Consider the following 12,177-nt stretch of genomic DNA (forward strand, 5'->3'; position numbering starts at 1 on the left):
CCAGCACCCATGCCTCTACGTTGCCAGTACTGATTGTACAACAATCAGAAATAGAGAATCTGACTGATTTTCATCCTCCCAAGTCCACTGACACTTAAGACCATAAGACAAAGGACCAGAAATAGGTCACTCGGCCCACTGAGTACTCCGCCATTCAATCATATTTTTCTCATCCCCATTCTCCTGCCTTCTACCCAGATCAACTAGAGTAGCCCAACAATGCTGCTGATGCTGAGATGAGTTATATAGAATCATCGAGTCATTCCAGCACAGAAGGAGACCGAGTCTATGCCAACAGTTACCATTACAAATGCGAACAAAGAAAATACAAGGGAAATTTCAAATCAGGACAAAACTTCGTTAAAATAAGAACCGCTTGGGCAGCACGGTAGCACAAGTGGATAGCACTGTGGCTTCACAGCGCCAGGGTCCCAGGTTCAATCCCCCGCTGGGCCACTGGCTGTGTGAAGTCTGCACCTTCTCCCTGTGTCTGCGTGGGTTTCCTCTGGGTGCTCTGGTTTCCTCCCACAGTCCAAAGATGTGCAGGTTAGGTGAATTGGCCATGATATATTGCCCTTAGTGACCAAAAAGGTTAGAAGGGGTTATTGGGTTACGGGGATAGGGTGGAAGTGAGGGCTTAAGTGGGTCGGTGCAGACCTGACGGACCGAACGGCCTCTTTCTGCACTGTATGTATGTTCTATGATTTATGTCGGTCACTTTCCCGGCATCAAAATCAATCATTAACTGGTGTAGAACTGTCAGTGCCCATTGAAATTACTGTTATAAATTTCAAGTCTACCTTAAATATTTTGTCAGCTTCAGTGGTGCTCCTTCCTCCTACCTACCTTATTTTCTGGGACTGATTAGTATTACCCGATATTTAATCATATGGTGGCATCAAGTGAGGTGATATCAACCAAATGTAAAAGAGTAGGGGAGTGAACTGAGGTGGAAAACTAACTTGCATTCTTAACCACGGCTTAGCTCTTTGACTGGAATCTCACTGAGAGAGCTGGGTGGATTGATAGTTTAATCCTGAGTAAGCCATGATTACAGTGGCAATCTTATTTGATTTATTTCAACTGAGGCAGGAAAGTACCTTCAGATAGTTGGTGTTGGTGCAGCAAACACATTGCCACAAAATGTTTCGTAAACTGTGGTTCAGGAAAGTTACACCAAAAGAAGAAGAGCCAAAAGACATTCAAAAGGCTGGCCCTCAGCTGGATTCAAAGGCACAGGTTAGTTAACAACTAATTGAGTTTCCCCCTGAGTTCTGTCACTATTACTATATGAATAACACGCAAGTTTTTTTTCTCCCCCCCCTCTTGCTTATTTTCTTTCTGTGTAGGAAACTGAAACGTGTGGAAATGACACCGGGAATGCTGAGGAAAAGGATACAGAGGTCATAACAGTCCCCAGGAACAATGATGAGCAAGGTCTGGATTGAGTGACAGATACAGTGTACTGTTAAAGTATAGTCCTCAATATTGTCAATACGTTTAGGATCGATGTAACGGAAGAATTAGGTAAAATTATTGCTTCGTACAGCCGCTCAGTTAAGGATGACAGGCCTATCAGGGGATAACAGCAGCAGGCAGAGCAGTGGCACAATGGCTAGCTCTGTTGTTAAGCAAGGAGGGACAAAGAACACTAGAGCAATAGTTATAGGGGACTCTTTAGTTAGGGGTACAGATAGCTTCTGTGGATGTGAAAGAGACTCCAGGAAGGTAAATTGCCTCTTTGGCGCCAGGGTCCAGGATGTCTCTCAACAGGCAGAAAGCATTCTGAAGGGAGAGGGTGACCAGCCAGAGGTTTTGGTACATATAGGTACTAATGACATAGGTATGAAGAGTGACGAGGTCCTGCAGCAGCAATTTAGGGAATTAGGTAGAAAGTTAAAAAGTAGGACCTCTAGGGTTGTAATTTTAGGATTACTCCCTGCGCCACGTGCCAGTGAGGCTAGAAATAGGAAGTTAGTCCAGCTCAACATGTGGCTAAACTGGTGGTGTAGGACGGAGGGTTTCAGATATCTGGACCATTGGAATCTCTTCCTGGGCAGCTGGGACCTGTTCAAGAAGGACGGGTTGCATCTAAACTGGAGGGGCATAAATATTCTGACTGGGGTGTTTGCTGGTGTCACACGGGAGGATTACCATTTGGCAGGGGGATGTGAAGCAATGCAAAGGTGAATTAACTGAAGGGGAACTAGAGAGTAGGGCCAGTAAGATTCAGCGGAAGAGCAGGTGGGGTGTCCTTGCTGATCAAAGAGGGTTTGGTGGGCTGAAGTGCATTTCTTTCAATGCGAGAAGTGTAATAGGTAAGGCAGATGAACTTAGAGCTTAGATTAGTCCTTGGAACTATGATTTTGTTGCAATTACAGAGACTTGGTTAAGGGAAGGACAGGATTGGCAGCTTAACGTTCCAGGATACAGATGTTTCAGGTGGGATAGAGGGGATGTAAAAAGGGTGGGGGAGTTGCACTACTGGTTAAGGAGAATATCACAGCTGTACTGTGGGAGGACACCTTGGAGGGCTCATATAGCAAGGCAATATGGGTAGAGCTCAGGAATAGGAAGGGTGTAGTCACAATGGTGGGGTTTACTACAGGCCTCCCAACAGCCAGTGGGAGATAGAGGAACAGATATGTTAGCACATTTTGGCAAGGTGTAAAAGTCACAGGGTTGGTGTGGTGGGTGATTTTAACTTCCCCTATATTGACCGGGACTCACTTAGTGCTAGGGGTGTGGATGGGGCAGAGTTTGTAAGGAGCATCCAGGAGGGCTTCTTGAAAAAGTATGTAGAGAATCCAACTGGGGAAGGGGCCATATTGAACCTGGTATTAGGGAATGAGCCCAGCCAGCTGGTTGTCGTTTCAGTAGGGGAGCATTTCGGGAACAATGACCACAATTCAGTAGGTATTAAGGTACTGATAGATAAAGATAAGTATAGTCCTCAGGTGAAGATGCTAAATTGGGGATAGACTAATTACAACAATATTAGGCAGGAACTGAAGAATGTAGTACAGTCAATTCATATCAAATTTGGCAGACTTATTGCATAGATTGACTGAACTCTTGAGGAAGGGTGTTGATGGTATTTAGGGGCAGCAGGGTAGCATGGTGGTTAGCATAAATGCTTCACAGCTCCAGGGTCCCAGGTTCGATTCCCAGCTGGGTCACTGTCTGTGTGGAGTCTGAACGTCCTCCCCCTGTGTGCGTGGGTTTCCTCCGGGTGCTCCGGTTTCCTCCCACAGTCCAAAGATGTGCGGGTTAGGTGGATTGGCCATGCTAAATTGCCCGTAGTGTCCTAATAAAAGTAAGGTTAAGGTTGTTGGGTTACGGGTATAGGGTGGATACGTGGGTTTGAGTAGGGTGATCATGGCTCGGCACAACATTGAGGGCCGAAGGGCCTGTTCTGTGCTGTACTGTTCTATGTTCTATGTATTTGTCAAAGGGGTGTGACAAAAATTCAATTTTGTCTGAGAGTCAACAGTGGTAGAGGGTGCAATGTTTATACATTGTGATGTGTCCAAACAGATTAAGATAGCATGTGATGCCGTTCCATACAGAGTAGGTGCTGTGATCTCTTGTGTATTTTATAGTGGTGAGGAAACCTCAATTGCATTAGCCACTTGCCCTCTCAGTGTCAGTGAGCATAATTATGCTTGGATAGAACACAAAGTATCATCTTTGATTTTTGGAGTAAAATGATTTATTATGTACTTGTATGGTCATAGTTTCATGATCAAAACTGACCCTAAGCCATTGACAACTATTTTGAATCCAGACTTCATTACCCACTTTACCTGCAGCCAAATACAGAGATGGGCTTTGATTTTGTCTGCTGATAAGTTTAGATTTGGTTTGGACGATCAGAACAGCAACGTGATGTCTAAAATACCATCACTATCAGACGAAGAACCCAACAGGGAAGATACATTTTTCTTTTCAGATGTAGATGAGTTTACTCCCAACAGATGACATTGATAGAACAACTGTGGGGACCCTGTATTGGCAAGTGTCACCTGTATCACAATGAGCGGCGAACTCAGATTCTGGATGTAGAAAACAAGCAATTTTCTATGTGGAATATTGAGCTGTCACTTGATAGGGGTCGTGTTATGTGGGGAGCTAGACCAGGCAATGTGGAAATTTTCCCGGTGTCTCCTGTACACAAGAAACAGGACAAATCCAACCCAGCCAATTACCACCCTATCAGTCTACTCTCTATCATCAGCAAAGTGATAGAAGAAGTCATCAACAGTGCTATCAAGCGGCACTTACTCAGCAATAACATGGACAAAGATGCTCAGTTTGGGTTCCACCAGGGTCACTCAGCTCCTGACCTCATTACAGCCTTGGTTCAAACATGGACAAAAGAGCTGTATGCCAGAAGTGAGGTGAGAGTGACTGCCATTGACATCAAGACAACATTTGACAGAGTATGGCATCAAGGAGCCCCAGCTAAATTGGTGTCATACCTGGCACAGAGGAAGATGGTTGTGGTGGTTGGAGATCAATCATCTCAGCTCCAGGACATCACAACAGAAGTTCTTTAGGGTAGTGTCCTAGGCATCTTTAGATGCTTCACCAATGACCTCCCTTCCATCATAACATCAGAAGTGGGATGTTTGCAGATGACTGCACAATGTTCAGCACCATTCATGACTCCTCAGCTAATGAAGCAGTACATGTCCAAATTCAGCAAAATTGTGACAATATCTAGGCTTTGGCTGAAAAGTGGCAAGTTACATTCATGCCACACAAGTGCCAGGCAATGACCATATCCTACAAGGCAGGATTTTACAATCAACATCCTGGGAGTTGCCGTTGATCAGAAACTGAACTGGTAGTCACAGCAGGTCAAAGGCTAGGAACCCTACTGCAAGTAATTCACCTTCAGACCCCCAAAGTCTGTCCAGTATCTACAAGGCTCAAGTCAGGAGTGTAATGGAATACTCTCCACTTTCCTGGATGAGTGCGGCTCCAACAACACTCAAGAAGCTCAACCCCATCCAGGACAAAGTAGCCCGCTTGATTGCTCCCCATTCCACAAACATTCAAACACTTCACGACCGAGGAACGATTACAGCACTGCAGTAACTCACCAAGGTTCAAAGAACAAAGAAAAGTACAGCACAGGAACAGGCCTTTTGGTCCTCCAAGCCTGCACCGACCATCCCACCCATCTAACCTAAAACCTTCCACACTTCCAGTGTCCGTATCCCTCTATTCCCACCTTATTCACGTATTTGTCAAGGTGAATTTAAACATCACTATCGTACCTGCTTCCGCCACATCCTCTAGCAGTGAGTTTAAGGCAACCCCTACCCTCAGTGTAAAAATCTTCCCTCGCACATCTCCTCTCAACTTTAAACCTATGTCCCCTAGTAATTGACTCTTCCATCCTGGGAAAAAGCTTCTGACTATCCTCTCTCCATGCCCCTCATACGTTTGTAGACTTCAATCAGGTCGCCCATCAGCCTCCGACATTCCCGTGAGAAAAAGTCAAGTTTATCTAACCTCTCCTCAAAGCTAATGCCCTCCATACCAGCAACATCCTGATAAATCTCTTCTGCACCCTTTCCAAAGCATCCACATCCTTCTGGTAGTGTGGTGACCAGAATTAAACACTATACTCCAAGTGTGGCCTCACTAAGATTCTATCCAGCTGCAGCATGACTTGCCAACTTTTATACTCAATGCTCTGGCCGATGAAGGCAAGCATGCTGTATGTCTTCTTGACTACCTTCTCCACCTGTGTTGCCACTTTCAGTGACCTATGGACCTGTACACCTAGATCTCTCTGACTTTCAATACTCTTAAGGGTTTTGACATTTACTGTATATTTCCAACCCATATGACACCTTCCAAAATGCATCACCTCATATTTTTCCGGATTAAACTCCACCTGCCATCACTTCACTCAAGTCTCCAACTGATCTATATCCTCTGACAGTCCTCAACACTATCCGTAATTCCATCAACCTTTGTGCTGTCCGCAAACTTACTAATCAGATCAGTTACATTTTCCTCCAAATCATTTATATATATTACAAACAGCAAAGGTCCCAGCACTGATCCCTGCGGAACACCACTAGTCACAGCCCTCCATTCAGAAAAGCACCCTTCCACTGCTACCCTCTTGTCTTCCATGACTGAGTCAATTCTGTATCCATCTTGCCAGCTCACCTCTGATCCCATATGACTTCACCTTCTGTACCAGTCTATCATGAGTGACCTTCTCAAAGGCCTTACTGAAGTCCATTTGGACAGCATCCACTGCCCTACCTTCATCAATCATCTTTGTCAGTACCTCAAAAACTCCATCAATTTAGTGAGACTCGACCTTCCCTTCACAAAACCATGCTGCCCCTCACTAGTACATCCATTTGCTTCCAAATGGGGGTATATCCTGTTTCAAAGAACCCTCTCCAATAATTTTGCTCTCACTGATGTAAGGCTCATCAGCCTGTCGTTCCCTGGATTATCCTTGCTTCCATTCTTAAACAAAGGAATAACATTAGCTATTCTCCAGTCCTCTGGGACCTCACCTGTAGCCAGTAAGGATACAAAGATTTCAGTCAAGGCCCCAGCAATTTAGTCCATTGCCTGGCTGAGTATTCTGTGGTAGCTCCCATTAGGCCCTGGGAATTTATCTATCTTAATGTTTTTCAAGGCGCCCAACGCCTCCTCCTTTTTGATCTCAAAGTCGCCCAGACTATCTACACATCCTTCCCCAGACTCATCATCCACCAAGTCTTTCACTTTGGTGAATACTGATTTTGGTGAATACTGATTCAGGAGCTGGTTTAGCTAAATCGCTGGCTTTGAGAGCAGACCAAGGCAGGCCAGCAGCACGGTTCAATTCCCATACCAGCCTCCCCAAACAGATGCCAAAATGTGGCGACTAGGGGCTTTTCACAGTAAATTCATTTGAAGCCTACTTGTGACAATAAGCGATTTTCATTCATTTTCATTTCAAAGTACTCATTTATTACCTCACCCATTCCTCCAGCTCCACACATGGATTCTCTCCCCCGTCCTTGAGTGGGCCATCCCTTTCTCTGGCTACCCTCTTGCTTTTTATATACATATAAAAAGCCTTCGGATTTTTCTTCATCATGTTTGGCAATTACTTTTCATGGCCCCATTTAGCCCTCTTGACCCCTTGCTTAAGTTCCTTCCTACTTTCTTTATATTCCTCATGGATTTCGTCTGTTCCCAGCCTTCTAGCCCTTACAAATGCTTCCTTTTTCTTTTTGACTAGGTTCACAATATGCCTCATTATCCAAGGTTCCCGAAACTTGCTATACTTATCCTTCCTCACAGGCACATCCCGGTCCTGAATTTCTAGCAATTGATATTAGACAGTATCTTCCAAACCCACAACCACTACCATCTAGAAGGACAAGAGCAGCAGATACCTGGGAGGTATCTCACCTGGAGGTTCCCCTCCAAGTCACTCACCACCCTGACTTGGAAATATATTGCCATTCCTTCACTGTTGCTGCAGCAAAATCCTGGAAATCCCTCCCTAACAGCACATTGCATGTACCTACACCTCAGAGACTGCAGCAGTTCAAGAAGGTAACTCACCACCACCATCTGAAGGGCAATTTGGGATGGGCAATAAATGCTGGCCTAACCAGCGAAGCCAGCATTCCATCAATTAATTTTTTTTTAATTCCTGAAAAATACAAAGCGTAACTGTTAGGTGATCTGCATGATCAACACTTAGGGATGTGTTTGACAAATAATCTGGTCACTCTTTGGTAGCCAGGGTTAGAAAAAGACATACAAAACACAGTGGAATGGTTGTAGGGTATGTGAAGCCGTAGAGAAGAAACTGCCATCGATAAATTTGAAAATGTGGAAATGGGGAACTAGAGAGTAGCAGAGGGGGCATATACAGAATTTGAAAGGTATCAGCTATTCATTGTGATGACAGCCATTTGAGGTGTGTTGTGATGTTCCCAATGAATCAAACAACATGTAAAAAGACTCTAGATAATTTGCATAGATTTTTTTCTGCTTATGAGTTTCCGGAGGAAATTATATCTGACAATGCACCTTAATTTTGTTCAGAACAGTTTGCACAGTTCAAGAGAATGAATGGGTTAAATCACACTGGAGTTCCACCATATCATCCTGCTTCCAGTGGAGCAGCAGAGTGCACAGTACAGATTGTTAAGGGTTCTCTTCGATCAAATCTGAATAAATGTCAGTTATCATTGGATAACAGATTGACCATTTTCTATTTGTTTGTCATAACAAATCTCACTACTACTGGCAGAAGGCCAGCTGAATTGTTTCTAAGAAGACAGCCCAGAACAAGATTTTCATTGCTCAAGCCACATCAATGAGCACAGTAAGTAGAAAAGAAACAATCGAGACAGAAAAAGAATCATAAAGCCACATCATTTAGCACAGTAAGTTGAAGAGAAACAATTGAGATAGAAAGAGAGTCATGATACTAAGGGGAAATGTTTCTTCCTATCTACCCTATCTATCCCTCAAATTTTGTACACCTCAATCAGACCACCCCTCAGCCTTCTCTGCTCCAAGGAAACCAAACCGAGCCAAAACACCTTCGCTCTGTAGCTGGAATGCTTCAGATTAGGCAACAGACTGGTGAATCTTCTCTGCACCCTTTCTACTGCAATCTCATCCTTCCTATACTGCAGCAACCAGAACTGCACACAGTACACTAGCTATGGTTTAATGAGCATTTGATAGAGCTCCACCATATCCTCCATGCTCTAATGTTCTATACCTCAGCTAATAAAGGTAAGTATCTCATATGCCTTGTTAACCACCTTATCTACCTGGCCTGCTGCCTTCAGGGATCTTTGGACATGCATCCCAAGAACCCTCAGGTCCTTTGTACTTCCTAGCGTCCTGCCGTTCATTGTGTATCCCATTGCCTTGTTAGTCCTCACAAAATGCATCACCTCACACTTTTCAAGGTTCAATTCTATTTGCCACTGTTTTGCCCATCTGACCAGCTATCTATATCATCCTGTAATCTAAGACTTTCCTCCTCGCTATTATCACACCACCAATTTTCATGTAATCTGTGAATTTATTGATCCTATCAGTTCACATTCAGATCATTAATGTATACTACAAACAACAAGGGACCCAGCACCGATCCCTGTGGTCTACCACTGGACACGGGCTTGCGGTCACAAAGACAACCTTCGACCATTAGCCTCTGCCTTCTGCCTCTACTTCAATTTTGGTTCCAATTTGCCAAATTGTCCTGGATCCTATGGGCTTTTACCATCTTGATCAGTCTCCCATGCATGACCTTGTCAAAAGCCTTACTGAACTCCAAGCAGCCATAGGGGCAGCAGGGTAGCATGGTGGTTAGCATAAATGCTTCACAGCTCCAGGGTCCCAGGTTCGATTCCCAGCTGGGTCACTGTCTGTGTGGAGTCTGCACGTCCTCCCCCTGTGTGCGTGGGTTTCCTCCGGGTGCTCCGGTTTCCTCCCACAGTCCAAAGATGTGCGGGTTAGGTGGATTGGCCATGCTAAATTGCCCGTAGTGTCCTAATAAAAGTAAGGTTGTTGGGTTACGGGTATAGGGTGGATACGTGGGTTTGAGTGGGGTGATCATGGCTCGGCACAACATTGAGGGCCGAAGGGCCTGTTCTGTGCTGTACTGTTCTATGTTCTATGTCAACTGAACCTGATTGGAAGTTTTGGGCCATTTTACATTTAGAAGGGAGGAACATTAATTTTGTTCAGAAGAGTTTGCACAATTCAAGAGAATGAATGGGTTAAATCACACTGGAGTTCCACCATATCATCCTGTTTCCAGTGGAGCAGCAGAGTGCACAGTACAAATTGTTAAGGGTTCTCTTAGAGAAAATCTGAACAAACAGCAGTTGTCATTGGATCACAGGTTGACGATTTTCTATTTGTTTGTCATAACAAATCTCACTACTACTGGCAGAAGGCCAGCTGAATTGTTTCTAATTGTTTATATTTGGATTTACATTTTTTACTGTTGTTGTTACTGTTATTATCATAAAATTACAAATAACTTAATAAAAAAAAAATTTTTTAAAAGAAGGGAGGAGTGTAATAATACCCACTTAAGGCCACTCATGTTTTTATGTAGATTCAACAAAGTCAGATCAAACTAGTTCACTTTTGTACCAGATGCTATATTGTACACTTAAGACCGTAAGACATAGGAGCAGAATGGGGCCACTCGGCCCATCAAGTCTGCTCCGCCATTCAATCATGGCTGATATTTTTCTCATCCCCATTCACCTGCTTCTCTCCATAACCCCTGATCCCCTTATTGATCAAAAACCTATCTAGCTCTGTTTTAAAGACATTCAGTGATATGGGGCTGGATTCTCCGACCCCTTGTTGAGTCAGAGAATTGGCGGGGGCCGGCGTGAATCCCGCTCCCGCTGAATATCCGGTGCCGGAGAATTCGGCGGCCGGCGGGGGCAGGATCCAGCCCCATATCACTGAGTGTCTTTAAAACAGAGCTAGATAGGTTTTTGACGGCGCCCCCCCCCCCCCACCCCCCGGGCGATTCTCTGGCCCACGATGGGCCGAAGTCCCGCTGCTGTAATGCCAGTCCCGCTGGAGTGAATTAAACAAGGTATTTACCGGTGGGACGCGGGCGGGCTCTGGGGTCCTGGGGAGGGGGCGTGGGGGCAATCTGGCCCTGGGGGTGCCCTCACGGTGGCCTCGCCCGTGATCGGGGCCCACCGATCCGCGGGCGGGCCTGTGGCGTGGGGGCACTCTATTCCTCCGCCGGCCGTGTAAGCCTCCGCGATGGTCGACGCGGAGGTGACCCCCCCTGCGCATGCACGGGGATGACGTTAGCAGCCGCTGATGCTCTCGCGCATGCGCAGACGTCCGCCGGCCGGCAGAGTCCCTTCGGCCCCGGCTGGCGTGGCGCCAACCACTCCAGCACAGGCCAATCCCTAAAGGTGAGGGCTTGGCCCCTAAAGGTGCAGAGGATTCCACACCTATGGGGCGGCCCGACTCCGGAGGGTTCACGCCACTCCGTCCCGCCGGGACCCCCTGCCCCGCCGGGTAGGGGCGAATCCAGCCCATGGCCTCTGCAGCCTTCTGCAGCAAAGAGTTCCACAGATTCACCACCCTCTGGCTAAAAGAAATTTCTCATCATCTCTGTTTTAAACAATCATCCCTTTAGTTTGAGATTATGTCCTCTGCTTCTAGTTTTTCCTACAAGTGGAAACATTCTCTCCGCGTCCACTCTATACAGGCCACGCAGTATCCTGTAAGGTTCAATTGGGGTACTCATTGTACCCCAATGAGTACAGACCCAGAGTCCTCAACCATTCCTCATACGTCAAGGTTTTTATTCCAGGGATCATTCTTGTGTACCTCCTCCAGACCCTTTCCAAGGCCAGCATATCCTTCCTTAGATACGGGGCCCAAAACTGCTCACAATACTCCAAATGGAGTCTGACCAGACCCTTGTATAGCTTCAGAAGTTCATCCCTGGTCTTGTATTCTAGCCCTCTCGGCATGAATACTGACATTGCATTTGCCTTCCTAACTGCCAACTGAGACTGCACGTTAACCTTAAGATAATCATGAACAAGGACTCCCAAGTCCCTTTGTGCTTCTGACTTCCTAAGCATCTTCCCATTTAGAAAATAGTCTATGCCTCCATTTCTCCTTCCAAAGTGCATAACCTCACACCTTTCCACATTGTATTCCATCTGTCACTTCTTTGCTCACTCTCCTAGCCTGTCCAAGTCCTTCTGCAGTCCGCCTGCTTCCTCAATACTACCGGCCCCTCTACAGATCTTTGTATCATCTGCAAACTTAGCTAACATGCCTTCAGTTCCTTCCTCCAGATCATTAATGTATATTGTGAAAAGTTGTGGTCCCAGCACTGACCCTTGAGGCACACCACTAGTCACCAGCTGCCATCCAAAAAAGACCCCTTTATCCCCATGCTCTGCCTTCTGCCAGCCAGCCAATCCTCTATCCATGCCAAGATCTTACCCTTAACACCATGGGCTCTTAACTTATTTAACAGTCTCCTATGCGGCCCCTTGTCAAAGGCCTTCTGGAAATCTAAATAAATCATGGCCACTGGTTCTCCTTTGTCAAACTTCCTTGTTACTTCCTCAAAGAACTCTAACAGATTTGTCAGACATGACCTCCCCT

The 12,177-nt window shown here is 45.7% G+C and overlaps 1 protein-coding gene across 7 annotated transcripts in view; it reads left to right on the top strand.

The window, feature by feature from the left end:
- The first annotated feature begins 1,120 nt into the window (after positions 1-1,120).
- Positions 1,121-12,177, top strand: part of LOC119972430 (cyclic nucleotide-gated cation channel beta-3-like) — a 226,451-nt gene continuing 215,394 nt past the window's right edge. For all 7 annotated transcript variants that reach the window (XM_038809103.1, XM_038809108.1, XM_038809105.1 and 4 more), the window contains exons 1-2: positions 1,121-1,239; positions 1,350-1,437. In XM_038809103.1, the coding sequence (XP_038665031.1) occupies positions 1,144-1,239; positions 1,350-1,437 (184 nt within the window). In that variant the 5' untranslated portion in view covers positions 1,121-1,143. The remainder of the gene's footprint in view (positions 1,240-1,349; positions 1,438-12,177) is intronic.

This window comes from Scyliorhinus canicula, chromosome 10 (assembly GCF_902713615.1).
Source record: "Scyliorhinus canicula chromosome 10, sScyCan1.1, whole genome shotgun sequence".
In the NCBI taxonomy this organism is placed as follows: Eukaryota; Metazoa; Chordata; class Chondrichthyes; order Carcharhiniformes; family Scyliorhinidae; genus Scyliorhinus; species Scyliorhinus canicula.